The sequence below is a fragment of the Bufo bufo genome, chromosome 1 (genome assembly GCF_905171765.1).
Source record: "Bufo bufo chromosome 1, aBufBuf1.1, whole genome shotgun sequence".
NCBI lineage: Eukaryota > Metazoa > Chordata > Amphibia > Anura > Bufonidae > Bufo > Bufo bufo.
The window spans coordinates 181,268,029-181,281,510 of record NC_053389.1 but is presented as its reverse complement, the minus strand read 5'-3'; the positions used below and the strand labels follow the sequence as shown (position 1 = coordinate 181,281,510).

Below are 13,482 nucleotides of genomic sequence, written 5' to 3'. Positions count from 1 at the left end.
TGTTTGTCAGTCCAAGCCGCCATTTCTGTTTGTCAGTCACAGCACTATCAGTCATATAGAGAGGAGCCCCTGTCGGCAGTCTGACCTACCAGTCGCTACCAGCAGTCTTAGCACCAGCAGTCAGTGCCAGTAGCCACAGCCACCAGTCAGTGCCAGCACTCTCAGCCACCAGTCTCGGCCACGAGCCACACATACCAGTCAGAGCCACAGTCATCAGTCAGTGCAAGCAGTCTCAGCCGCAGCCAGCACTCTCAGCCACAGCCAGCAGTCAGTGCCAACAGTCTGAGCCACAGCCAACAGTCTGAGCCACAGCCAACAGTCTCGGCCACCAGTCAGTGCCAGCAGTCTCAGCCACAGCCAGGGGAGGGCTGTCAGCATTAGTCCTGGGGGGTAAATCCAGTCAAGTGGCCCATTTTTAGCCCCGTCCATTATTAAAAGCCCCTCCTACATATAATAGGCCACTCCCAACAAACACTGTACAGCTGAAATTCTATTGTTGAGGCCTGTCTCTACACATCATACGGAGAGGGGAGGGCCTGTCCTGGCTGCACTGCCTGCTTCACATTATACAATAATGCTCCTCCACTATCCTTCCTCCCCAGAGCCTCCTCAAGGCTTGTGGTTCCCCCCACCATCTGCCACCCGCCCGTGGCCTGCTGCCCCCTTTGGCTGTCCTCACCCAGCTCTGAATCCTCCTTCTGCAAATGGCAGGGGGAGGAGCCGGAGCATCTCCTCTCCTACATAGCGCCACATACCTTTTACATCTAGTGAAGTCACCTTTTGTTGTAGACGTTCTCTTTCTTTATCTTCTCCATTCAGACCAGACCGCCATGATGATTTTTCTGCCATCTCTCGTCTCTGCAGAGATGGACAAACAGACATTAGTTTCCCATATTTCCATCATCTTCACATCTTCTGAACACCCTTTCCTGCTACCCCCAATACTATTCTTCAGAAACAGTCCCCCTGGAAATACTACTACCACACAGATAGTGCCCCCTTCAACAATTATTGGCACACAGTGCTCTAAAAAATAACTGCGCCCAGACACTAATAGTATAAAGAAAATGTCCCCCAAAAATAATTGTGCTAAGCTGATACTGTGCCAGGGTGCCCCCCAAAGTAACAGTGCTCCCCAAAATCCCACCAAAAGAAATAATTCTCTGCCAGACCACACTTAGTAGTAATAATGCCCCTATAGTGCCCATACTAGTAATCATGTTCCTCATAGCCCCCCAGTAGTAGTAAAGCTCCGCATAATACCCCCTATTAGTAATAATTCTCCCTATAATTTGACAGTACATGAAATACCCCTGCTTAGTGCCCGCAGTTGAGCTAATGTCCCCATAATGTATGCCAGTATAAAATACCCCTATATAGTGGCCCAGTAAATGCCTTCATAGTGCTCCTCTCCCCCTTCCCCATAGTGTCCCACATAATATGCCAATAAAAAAATGCCCCTTCATAGTGCCCCTAGCAGATGTCCCTAAAGTGCTCCTCTCCCCCATAATGTGCCAGTAAAAAATGCCCCTTCTTAGTGCCACCATATGCCCCAATAGTGCTCCACTCCCCCATAGTGCCCCCAAATAATGCCCCATAGTGCCGCTCTCCCCTATATTGCCTCCCATAATGTGGCAATAATTTAAAAAAAGCCCCTATAGAGCCCCCAGATACCCCCATAGTGCTCCTCTCCCCCATGGTGCCCCGCCATAATGTGCCAGTAAGAAATGCCCCCATAGTGCCCCCCCAAAATGGGTAAGAAATAAATGTCCCCAGAATGCCACCCAAAAAAATGGGGCTGTAAGAAATTCTAGCTCCCCCCATAGTGCCAGCTCCCCCCATAGTGCCAGCCCCCGCATAGTGCCAGCTCCCCCCCATAGTGTCAGCCCCCCCATAGTGCCAGCCCCCCTGCAAAGAAAAAAAGAGAAAAAACACTAATACTTACCTCCATCAGCAGCAATGCGATGCAGGCCTCTTCCGGCCTGTGTCCCTGCTGTGTGCTGCCCGGCTCAGGCGGCACAATAATAATGACGTCATCTTGCTGCCTGAGCCGGCCTCTGATAGGCCGCAGGCACTAATGCCTCTCCCTCCCCGGCCCCACAGCACAGCCATCTGTATCGCTGTCCTGAGGACGGCGATACAGATGAATATGGAGATGAGCGCTTCCACAATGGAAGCGCTCATCTCCTACTGCCCACCAGTACTGCCTACTGCCCACCACTGCCGGCAACTAGAACCAGGGCCGCGCCGCCTGTGGTGATCGGCGGTGCGGCCCTGAGGAATTAAAAAAATAAATATATATTTTTTTTTGTTAAAGACGGCCCAGCGGCCGATTTTTTTAGGGCGGCCTGGGGGGCAATTGCCTCCCTGCCCCCCGTCCCAGCCCGCCACTGGCCACAGCCACCGGTCAGTTCCAGCAGTCTGAGCCACAAGCCGCAGCCAGCAGTCTCCAGTCTCACCCAGCAGTCTCAGCCACCAGTCTCTGCCACCAGCCACACGCAGCAGTCAGAGCCACAGCCATCAGTCAGTGCAAGTAGTCTCAGCCGCAGCCAGCACTCTCAGCCACAGCCAGCAGTCAGTGCCAACAGTCTGAGCCACAGGCAGATTCTGTTGCCAGATTCAGACAGAATATTTACAAAAAATGTTCTCTATAAAGAAATTTTATAGAAAAATTTCAAAAGGTAAAAAAAAAACATTTTTTATGAATATCTGCTTCACATATTGTATATTGCAGATTGTTACAAAGTTTTACACTAAGGCTATACTAATTATACTTACTGTATTGTCATATATATACGTTTCCATTTTAATTTTATTATTATTTTACTTTTGACTTCTTGCCAAAATATTTTTGACAAAAAATTAAAAATAAAACAAGAAATACAATGTGGTCAAATTGCCTTGCTATTTAATATAGACTGTTCCTACTAATGTTAATGCACTACTGTTCTAGCGCCCATTATTGTAACAGGCTTAATGTCTAGTCAGGAATGTACCTATAAATGCTTATTCCACATGTTAGGTGATTAAATATTTCATGCTGCATCCCTGTTCCTTGGCACTATGTTTCCCTGTATACATGTAGATGTGCTGCTGACAATAAGGAAACAGCATGGAGACAAATGATCATACTAATGTAGTAATATGTCCTTATCATTTATGCATGTAGATGCAGCTAGCGAGCGTTGCTATGAACATTCATTTCTGATCGTTACCCACTCGTGTTTGCTCATGTAAATGGGCCCTTACTAGTAACTTGAGTCATAATAATAATATGATACATTTATAATGAGTTGATAAGTTGATAACAATGGCTACAAATGAACCGTCTTGTATAATTTGTGTTTTTTTTTGTTTCCTTTGGTCTACAGACAGAGTATGCTCGGTTTGAAAATGGACGTTTCCTTTATCGCATCCATCGTTCTCCTATGTGTGAATATCTCATTAACTTCATCCACAAACTGAAGCAGCTTCCTGAAAAATACATGATGAATAGCGTTTTAGAAAACTTCACTATACTACAGGTAAAATGGTCAATATGATCTGGAGCATCTTCTTAATATAGTTTATAAGCAATTGATTGATCATCATATAGAAGAAGAAAAGAAGACCCAGTGAAGTCAACTTAAAGTCGTTGTCTTCTCATTTTGTTACAAGGGTTTCTCAATCCTGATTAAATTACAGGGTGTTGCACTGCAGGGTCTCCAACAAACCCTCTTTATCATTTTGTCAGTCCAGAAAAATGTAGACTTGTAATTGCTATTGATTTTTAGCTTGAAGCTCCTGATCCACAAATATTACCCTGACTTATCTCCGTTCATCTAACATCATGTAATACCAAAATTTACTTTGTTATACAGATCATCTACGTACAGCAGTATTAATATATATATATATATACAGAAAATGAATGGCACTCCGGTAGATTAAGAACAAATGATCCCTTTATTCACCCATCTGCATGGGTGAATAAAGGGATCATTTGTTCTTAACCTACCAGAGTGCCGTTCATTTTCTGGATTTATTGCTGGGGTAAGAAGTCTATTCCCTTGGAACGTGCACCCAAGTTTTTTCTCATCACTGCCAGTGCTGCTATTTTTCCTGGATATATATATATATATATATATATAATATATATTACACAAACCGGATTCCCAAAAAGTTGGGACACTAAACAAATTGTGACTAAAAACTGAATGCAATGATGTGGAGATGGCAAATGTCAATATTTTATTTGTAATAGAACGTAGATGACAGATCAAACATTTAATCCGAGTAAATGTATAATTTTAAAGGAAAAATACGTTGATTCCAATTTTCACGGTGTCAACAAATCCCAAAAAAGTTGGGACAAGTAGCAATAAGAGGCTGGAAAAAGTAAATTTGAGCATAACGAAGAGCTGGAAGACCAATTAACACTAATTAGATCAATTGGCAACATGATTGGGTATAAAAAGAGCTTCTCAGAGTGGCAGTGTCTCTCAGAAGCCAAGATGGGTAGAGGATCACCAATTCCCACAATGTTGCGCAGAAAGATAGTGGAGCAATATCAGAAAGGTGTTACCCAGCGGAAAATTGCAAAGACTTTGCATCTATCATCATCAACTGTGCATAACATCATCCGAAGATTCAGAGAATCTGGAACAATCTCTGTGCGTAAGGGTCAAGGCCGTAAAACCATAATGGATGCCCGTGATCTCCGGGCCCTTAAACGACACTGCACCACAAACAGGAATGCTACTGTAAAGGAAATCACAGAATGGGCTCAGGAATACTTCCAGAAACCATTGTCAGTGAACACAATCCACCGTGCCATCCGCCGTTGCCAGCTGAAACTCTACAGTGCAAAGAAGAAGCCATTTCTAAGCAAGATCCACAAGCTCAGGCGTTTTCACTGGGCCATGGATCATTTAAAATGGAGTGTGGCAAAATGGAAGACTGTTCTGTGGTCAGACGAGTCACGATTCAAAGTTCTTTTTGGAAATCTGGGACGCCATGTCATCCGGACCAAAGAGGACAAGGACCACCCAAGTTGTTATCAATGCTCAGTTCAGAAGCCTGCATCTCTGATGGTATGGGGTTGCATGAGTGCGTGTGGCATGGGCAGCTTGCATGTCTGGAAAGGCAACATCAATGCAGAAAAATATATTCAGGTTCTAGAACAACATATGCTCCCATCCAGACGTCATCTCTTTCAGGGAAGACCCTGCATTTTTCAACAAGATAATGTCAGACCACATTCTGCATTAATCACAACATCATGGCTGCGTAGGAGAAGGATCCGGGTACTGAAATGGCGAGTCTGCAGTCCAGATCTTTCACCTATAGAGAACATTTGGCGCATCATAAAGAGGAAGGTGCAACAAAGAAGGCCCAAGACGATTGAACAGTTAGAGGCCTGTATTAGACAAGAATGGGAGAGCATTCCTATTTCTAAACTTGAGAAACTGGTCTCCTCGGTCCCCAGACGTCTGTTGAGTGTTGTAAGAAGAAGGGGAGATGCCACACAGTGGTGAAAATGGCCTTGTCCCAACTTTTTGGGGATTTGTTGACACCATGAAATTCTGATTCAACATATTTTTCCCTTAAAATGGTACATTTTCTCAGTTTAAACTTTTGTTCCGTGATTTATGTTCTATTCTGAATAAAATATTAGAAGTTGGCACCTCCACATCATTGCATTCAGTTTTTATTCACGATTTGTATAGTGTCCCAACTTTTTTGGAATCTGGTTTGTATATATATATATATATTGTGGGGATTCAATCTGGTAGTTGGGATAAGCGGGTGCAGTACAGAGGCAAAGTACAAGTTCGTAATTCAAATGTCCATGTTTATTCACCCATGAGGTCAAACAAAAAACACTCTTTGCAAGGTTGGTGTTTGTTCACACCAAGTAGAAAGTTTGTGCATAACAAAAAAAACGTCACCTTGTCGGCGGTTCTGCCTCCAGCAGTCAAAATGCAGGCTTTAGGTGGCCTGCTCTTCCAACACACACTCAGCTTTACAGCCCAGCACAGGGCTCAGTTCCCACACCAGCGATTGCCAGAGCTCCTCTGTCAGAGAGAGGTAATCACTCACAGCTGACACTGCTGGCTGGGTTTTTTATAGGCCAGTCAAGACCCGGCCTGGAACGTGGGGAGTAGTCACCCACCCATCACTTTGACTACTCCCAGTAAGAGCCGCCCCGGATCAGCTATATAGCCATACTAAAATAGCAGAGTATCAATCAGCATTCGCTGCTACTGACCCCTGAAAATACAGGCTCTTACTTCACCGAGGCCTGGAACCTTGGTGACACATACCTTCTGTCAACGACGGACCCTTTCGCCTTCCTACTATATATATATATATATATATATATATATATATATATATTTGTATAGTGAGGTAGCTGCATATGCTGCAGTGATATTTATATACTGTCTGCACGGATACCATTTTGGACTATACAGTAGTTTTAAATGACAAAGGATCCTTTTAACATCCTTTTTCTCTAGAACTCAGAATTATAAATAGTTCAATGATTGACAGGTAACTACAGTGGCGCTTGAGAGTTTGTGAACCCTATAAATGTGACCTAAAACTACATAATATTTTCACTCAAGTCCTAAAAGTAGATAAAGAAATCAAACAAATGAGTCCAAAGTATTAGATTAATGTTTCCGGTAGTTGTTGATTAGTCCTACACATTGGCGTGGAGGAATTTGAACTTAGTCAACTATGTTATGTTGGTGGGTTTCCCTACTTTCGTTTAAACCAAAGGTTCTATTTTGGACTCACCCTTCCAAAAACAGTGTTCCAATGGCCTTCTGGCTTGTCCAGGTGATCTTTAGAAAACTGCAGGGAAGCAGCAATGTTCTTTTTGGAGAGTAGCTGATTTCTCCTTGCAATCCTGCCATGCACACCAGTGTTGTTCAGTGTTCTCCAGATGATAGACTCATGAACAATAACATTAGCTAATGTGAGAAAGGCATTTAGTTGCTTAGAGATTACCTTGTGTTCATTGGTAGCCTTGCAGACTTCTACACTATTATCTTGCTCTTGGTGTGATGCTTGTCGGTTGACCCCTCCTGGGGAAGATAATTATGGTCTTGAATTTCCTCCATGTGTCTGACTGTAAATTGATTGAGTCCAAAATCTTTAGAGGTGGTTTTGTAATCTTTTCCACTTATAAAACAAAGTAAAAATAAAAATGTCCCAAACCGCTGCTCCGTTTTGAGCGCTGCCGGTTCTTAGTGAAGTGGGTTCTGTTCACACACAGTCTGTAAAGAAATAAAATTGTGCTGCTCTTATTCAGCAGTTGATGGTTCCGTCCCTAAAGGCACACAGAGAATTCTTGTGATATGGTCAATTACTGGTTATCTCAGCTTCCACAATAGTCAGTGCCCATATCCCCTATAATAATAAGAGAAACAGCCCAACATAGTAAAGTACTCTAAGCTCTTTGTCTTATTGAACTCTTTTATTATACTCACAAGTTAAAATAAAATCTCAGTCACATAAAATTCACCTCAGTTTTTTTGCCAGATATCTGTCAAAACGACTGAGTTGAATTCTATGTGACTGAGATTTTATTGCAACTTGTGAGTATAATAAAAGAGTTGAATAAGACAAAGAGCTTGGGGTACTTTACTATGTTGGGCTGTTTCTCATATTATTATAGGGGATAAGGGCACTGACTATTGTGGAAGCCGAGATAACCAATAATTGACCATATCACAAGAACTCTCTGTGTGCCTTTAGGGGCGGAACAATCAACTGTAATCTTTTCCAGCCTGATGTGCATGAACAACTTATCTTCTGAGGTCCTCAGTAATCTCTTTTGTTTGTGCCTTGATACATTTTCACAAATATATTGTGAAGATCAGACTCTGATAGATCTGTTGTTTAAATAAAACAGGTCGCCAACTTATACCTGATTGCCATCCCATTGATTGAAAACACCTCACAGTCTTGATATTTGATCATTTTAGGCTACTTTCACACTAGCGTTCTGCTGTCCGCTCGTGAGCTCCGTTTGAAGGGGCTCACGAGCGGAGCAGAACGCTTCCGTCCAGCCCTGATGCAGTCTGAATGGATGCGGATCCGCTCAGACTGCATCAGTCTGGCGGCGTTCAGCCTCCGCTCCGCTCCCCTCCGCACGGCCAGGCGGACAGCTGAACGCTGCTTGCAGCGTTCGGGTGTCCGCCTGGCCGTGCGGATCCGTCCAGACTTACAATGTAAGTCAATGGGAACGGATCCGCTTGAAGATGACACCATATGGCTCAATCTTCAAGCGGATCCGTCCCCCATTGACTTTACATTGAAAGTCTGAACGGATCCGCTCAGGCTACTTTCGCACTTAGAAATTTTTCTAAGTTATTAATGCAGACGGATCCGTACTGAACGGAGCCTCCGTCTGCATTAATATGATCGGATCCGTTCAGAACGGATCCGATCAAGCGCAAGTGTGAAAGTAGCCTTACTCACAAAATAAATGATCAAATCTAATATTTTTTTTACTCATTTGTTAACTTTATATACTTTTAGGACTTGTATATGAATGAGCTGAATTTGATACTTGTGAATTGTGTCCTTGACATATAATTTTATTTGACCTTTTTTATCTTTTATCTAGGTGGTTACAAATCGGGATACCCAGGAACTACTTCTTTGCATAGCTTATGTTTTTGAAGTGTCCACCAGTGAACATGGAGCTCAGCATCACATCTATAGGCTGGTCAAAGACTGAGACATAAAGAACCCTCCCCCATGACTCAGCCATGTTGCATTTGGTTGTTATTGGCAATCTTGATGGCATCTCATATTCTCCACAAACCTTCTGGGAACGGAGACTTAGAAAATGGGTATGGGACCCTTAAGTGGATGCATGGACATGAGGGGGAAGGGCCACAAAACCATAAAGACCTCACCCTAACAGAACCTTCTGTGTAATGTTTTGAGCCAAAAGGAATATATATATAAATATCTATATATATAAATATAAATATATGTTTGTGTGTGAAACAGTTTCCAAACTGTGGAAACCATGTAGAAGCCGCAGCTGTCATAAGGTGTTTTTGTTTAATTTTTAATGTTATTTTTATTTTTTACATTGTGTTGCTGCCAAGTGCATCAGTTCACGGTACGGCACCAATTTAAGAGTAAGGTGTGGAAGACTGAGTGGGATAGGAGACTTGTATAAACACTCCTCTTTTCACTTTTTTTTTTTTTTTTAATCCAGCTTCTTTGACCCCACTGAAATGTAACTCCTGCACTTTCTGTGGACGAAACCTTGTAGCTATAGCCACCATTTTTAGCCCACTAAATCTTTATTTTTTGCAAATTGTAGGCTTGCACAGTATTTTAATCTGGTTCACCTTTCAGCCTTGTGTTATGTGGCCAGCTACTAAGACTAAAATGTCATATTTAACATATCAGGGAGTATCGGAAAGCAAATTCTACTGTGTGGGAGGTTTCGTGCACTATCTGGCCTTAAGTGTGTGTGCATTAAATCTCCATCATGGATTTGTGAAGTAATATGGAAGTCAGAAAGTGGTATTTAATGTGACTTAATAACTCTTAAGCAGTTCTACTTGCCAAGAAAATGTATATTTTTCAGAAAATAGCCAAGATCTGATTAAACTTTGCCATCTGGGCCTGGTGATGTCTTGTTGAGTAGAATTAAAAGACCAATTGAAATTCTGCTTTTATTTTCAAGTATGTGTAAAATACTTAAATTATGGGATTCCTATAGTGGCACATCAACCCCAGTAGAAATAATGAGAGACTGGCCTGCCATGAAGACGAATTGCTGAAGATGTTTTGTATCGACCAGCTGGACTATTGTAAAGTATTGAAAGAAATGTACAGTGACTCTTACACTGGTGTCACAAATTCAGTGCCTAAAACAAAAATGAAAAAGAGACATATATATTTTTTTGTATTGACAAGCAAACTTTTTGCCTCGGTGGATTTTTTTGTGCCATGAAAATGACAAAATGTACTTAACTGGCAACCCACATCCAGCATGTCCCTCCCAGCACTCCCGAAGAAGGCCAGAATGTGAATCGTATCAGTATTTTATGGGTGGATCTCATCTTTTAAATGCAATAAGTGGAATTGTGTGAAATTGGAATGATGATAAGATTGGTATTTCTAACATTTCCAGCAATAGAATGGTGGGTGTGCAGATGTGAATGCCTGATACGTCCCTATAAACAAAAGAAAAAATGGGCATTTAAGGGTCCTAGAGACTGTTTATTGGAGTTTCATCTGAACTGAATGTGCTCGTATAAGCCACTACTGCATGGACTTAACAGTCGTTTTTTAGAAAATATATAAAAAAAATGAAATGAACAGCTTTAGGTCTTCAAAGATTTCACTGTAGGGAGTACACAGAAAAGCAGTGTGAAGACACCATGCAGCAAATTGGTCAAACCAAAGATATACTTACTATGCGTATCTACTGATCATCTGTTCAGTTCTTTTTTTTTTTCATTTTTGTGTACTGTTTTTTTTTTAACATTTCATGGGCACTATTTTATGTTCTTCGCAGTGAGGTTTGGTTGAAGCCAAACCAAAGCCACCTGAGTTTGAATTGATGAGTGCATTACTGCAATGCTTAAGAACTTCCTGGTTTGAGATGTGCACTTGCAACCATTGTATACAATTGTGACATGGAGTTGACTTTCATCCTGTGCCATTGATTCTGCTTGAATAGGTCATGGTTCATCCTTAAGAATCCCTATATTTATTGTTTAAACCAAGTGGGAAGTTTACAGGAAGGAATATATGTGACTTACGAATAGGCTAACAGGGAATGTGGACATGCATGTGGAAACAGATATTTATAAAGATATTTCACATCCTGGACATTAGGCAGGGTTAACCATGAAATTAACCAAACCCATAGACGTTAAAGGGAGCCAAGCGCCTAAATTAATTGAGGAATTCACTGTTATATACTGTAAGAACAATATATATTATATATGAATTGTGTATTGTCTAAATTTAAGATATTTGAATTGAAGTGCACTCTATTGTAAAGCTGAGTGCAGTGCTCAGAAACAATAGAGAACTTCTTTTTATGGTTTTCAGAAGTTTTTCAATGGAGCTTCCTAATTTTTGCCAACACTTTGTGTGCCAAGAATACTAATTTATTCTATTGGAACATAACCTACCTCAAGTATCTTAAGTTTAGACTGGTTATAAAAAGTCCTACATGCAGATTTGTAGTTTATTCACTAAAAATACATGGTTATCGCTGTTACTGGTTTCCCGTAGTGTGTCATGCATTGTCTATGAAAGTTGGTTTGGTGAAACTTTGGGGCGACACACTGACAAGGCTCATGTCTTTATTTGGGTGTTTCAATTCCATAAATTTTACATTCATAATAGATGTTTGAGGGAACAAAGTTTTAGGCACAGTTCTACTGCCATGGTGGATCTGTAGAAGTCACTGAAGGTCCTATACAAGTGTAAACCTATTACGATAATTGACAGAACTTCTGGTAACAAGATGACAAGAGAAGGTGTTTAGTGACTCCATTTGGCATGACTTTTTTTTCCCTTCACTGGAGTAGATATGAATTTTAAGAATCATCCTTTATTTGCTCTAATTTTAAGGAAAACCATTGTACTACACAGGAAAAAAGAAAATGGTGGATTCTAATGTATGCCTATGTTTGTATTGTGAACAAAACTTTCTTAGTATAAAATTATTTTACAAAAAAAAGGTTGTAGTTTGTGTTATTTCCTGTCATCTACTTAGTTGTATAGGTTGAAACAAGACACAGGGCCATCAAGTTGGGCCTTTCTCAGATCAATTATACATAATTAATTACAACCCTCAATGCCATTTGCCATTAGATAAGGATGTAGACCCTTTTTTTCAATGCTGATTACTGCCATTACTGTCTTTTGGGGGTAGGGCATTAAATAGTTTTACTGCGCTAACTGTAAAGATTCCTTTCCTGTACTGATGCCTATTATCACCCTTCTTGCAAACATAATGTACCGGTATGTCCGCAGTTTTTTTGTAAAGTCTTTGGGAAAGAAAATATTCTGTGCCGGTTCTTTGTGTTACTCACACATAGGGTATATCTACACATTTAAATAACATCACATTTAAAGACCCTCATACATATTAGTGGAGAACTATAGGTTCCGCCGACAAACTAAGAGCTTATGGGAGAGTCGGGAGAGATAGATGTTAGCCCAATAGTCGTTCGGCCACCTTAAGGTATCATTATTCGAAGCTGAACAAACCTGACTTTTAGCCTCTCCTTATAAGATAACTAGTTTAATTAATAGTTTTTGTTAAAGGGGTTGTATGAGACTGCTTTATCCAAGTAACAGTGCCAATCTTGTCCATAGGTGGTGTGTAGTGTTGCAGCGGACTTCCCTTCAAGTGAATAGTACAGATATGCAATACTAGACACAGCCTGTGGGCAACACTGGTGCTGTTTCTGGAAGGAAGGAGACATATTTTCTAATCTCATACAACCCATTTAATCAAAAATAATTTGTGCTGTGATTTTTTTTGCATCAAAATGAAATCATGTCATAGGGGATTTTTGAGAAAAAGCTTCATTTTTGTGCCAGTTTTTCATGCAGTTTTTTGAGCCAAAGTCAGAAGTGGATTTAAAATGAATGGAAAATACTATATAATGGAAGGACTTACACTTCTCCTTCCTGCTGAATTCAGTCCTGTGGAACCAGTGGTATGGCATTTCTCCAAAGTGTCCCAGGATCTGTTTTTCAACAGGTCAACACCAGGCTGCATGTTACTTCTGCTACTCTGAGTAGTGTCTCTGTACTTATCTCCCATTGAGCACATCTGGGACGTCAATGGTCAGCAATTGCAAAGGTAGCAGCGGATCTAGATGATTTCTGTGCCCAAGTGCATTTAGTGTGACAGAACATTCCTCAGACACCCATTAATAACCTCACTGACAGCATACCAAGGCATGTTAGTGCATATATTTCTGCACTTGGCGCTCATACTAGTTACTGAATAAATTGACATTTTTTAACACATTGCCATTTTTTACTATTTACATATCATTAACATGTCTATTGATCCTGTGATTTCATAATTCCATGACTGTTCCTTCTGGGTGTTGCAGTTTCTATCTTTAGGAGAGTATTTATACATGTATATACATCAGGGAAACACTACTGAGCAGTCTCTCAGTTAAGCCCCCTTTACACTGGACGAGAATCGGCCAGATAATCATTAAAGAGGACCTTTCACTGGTCCTGACATCATCATGTAAAAAGCTGGCAGTGTAGGGCATACTCATGGCATATGAGATTGCTTACTATTTTCCCTATGCGCTGCTCTGTACTCCCACTGTGCCCCCATGCTGGTTTCCCGTATCCTCCTCCCTGTACTGATGGTATGAATTTACATACCAGGCGCGAAACCAGTACAGGGGCACATCGGGCGAACGGAGCAGCGCATAGGAAACATAGTAAGCACTGTAACATACCTTC

General features: G+C 41.3%; 1 protein-coding gene across 4 annotated transcripts in view; it reads left to right on the top strand.

Annotated features, from left to right (window-relative positions):
* The window catches only part of TEAD2 (TEA domain transcription factor 2), a 109,155-nt gene extending 97,517 nt beyond the window's left edge, over window positions 1-11,638 (top strand). For all 4 annotated transcript variants that reach the window (XM_040432997.1, XM_040432991.1, XM_040432975.1 and 1 more), the window contains 2 exons: window positions 3,372-3,524; window positions 8,621-11,638. In XM_040432997.1, coding sequence (XP_040288931.1) covers window positions 3,372-3,524; window positions 8,621-8,734 — 267 coding nt within the window. In that variant the 3' untranslated portion in view covers window positions 8,735-11,638. The remainder of the gene's footprint in view (window positions 1-3,371; window positions 3,525-8,620) is intronic.
* Window positions 11,639-13,482: the final 1,844 nt, after the last annotated feature.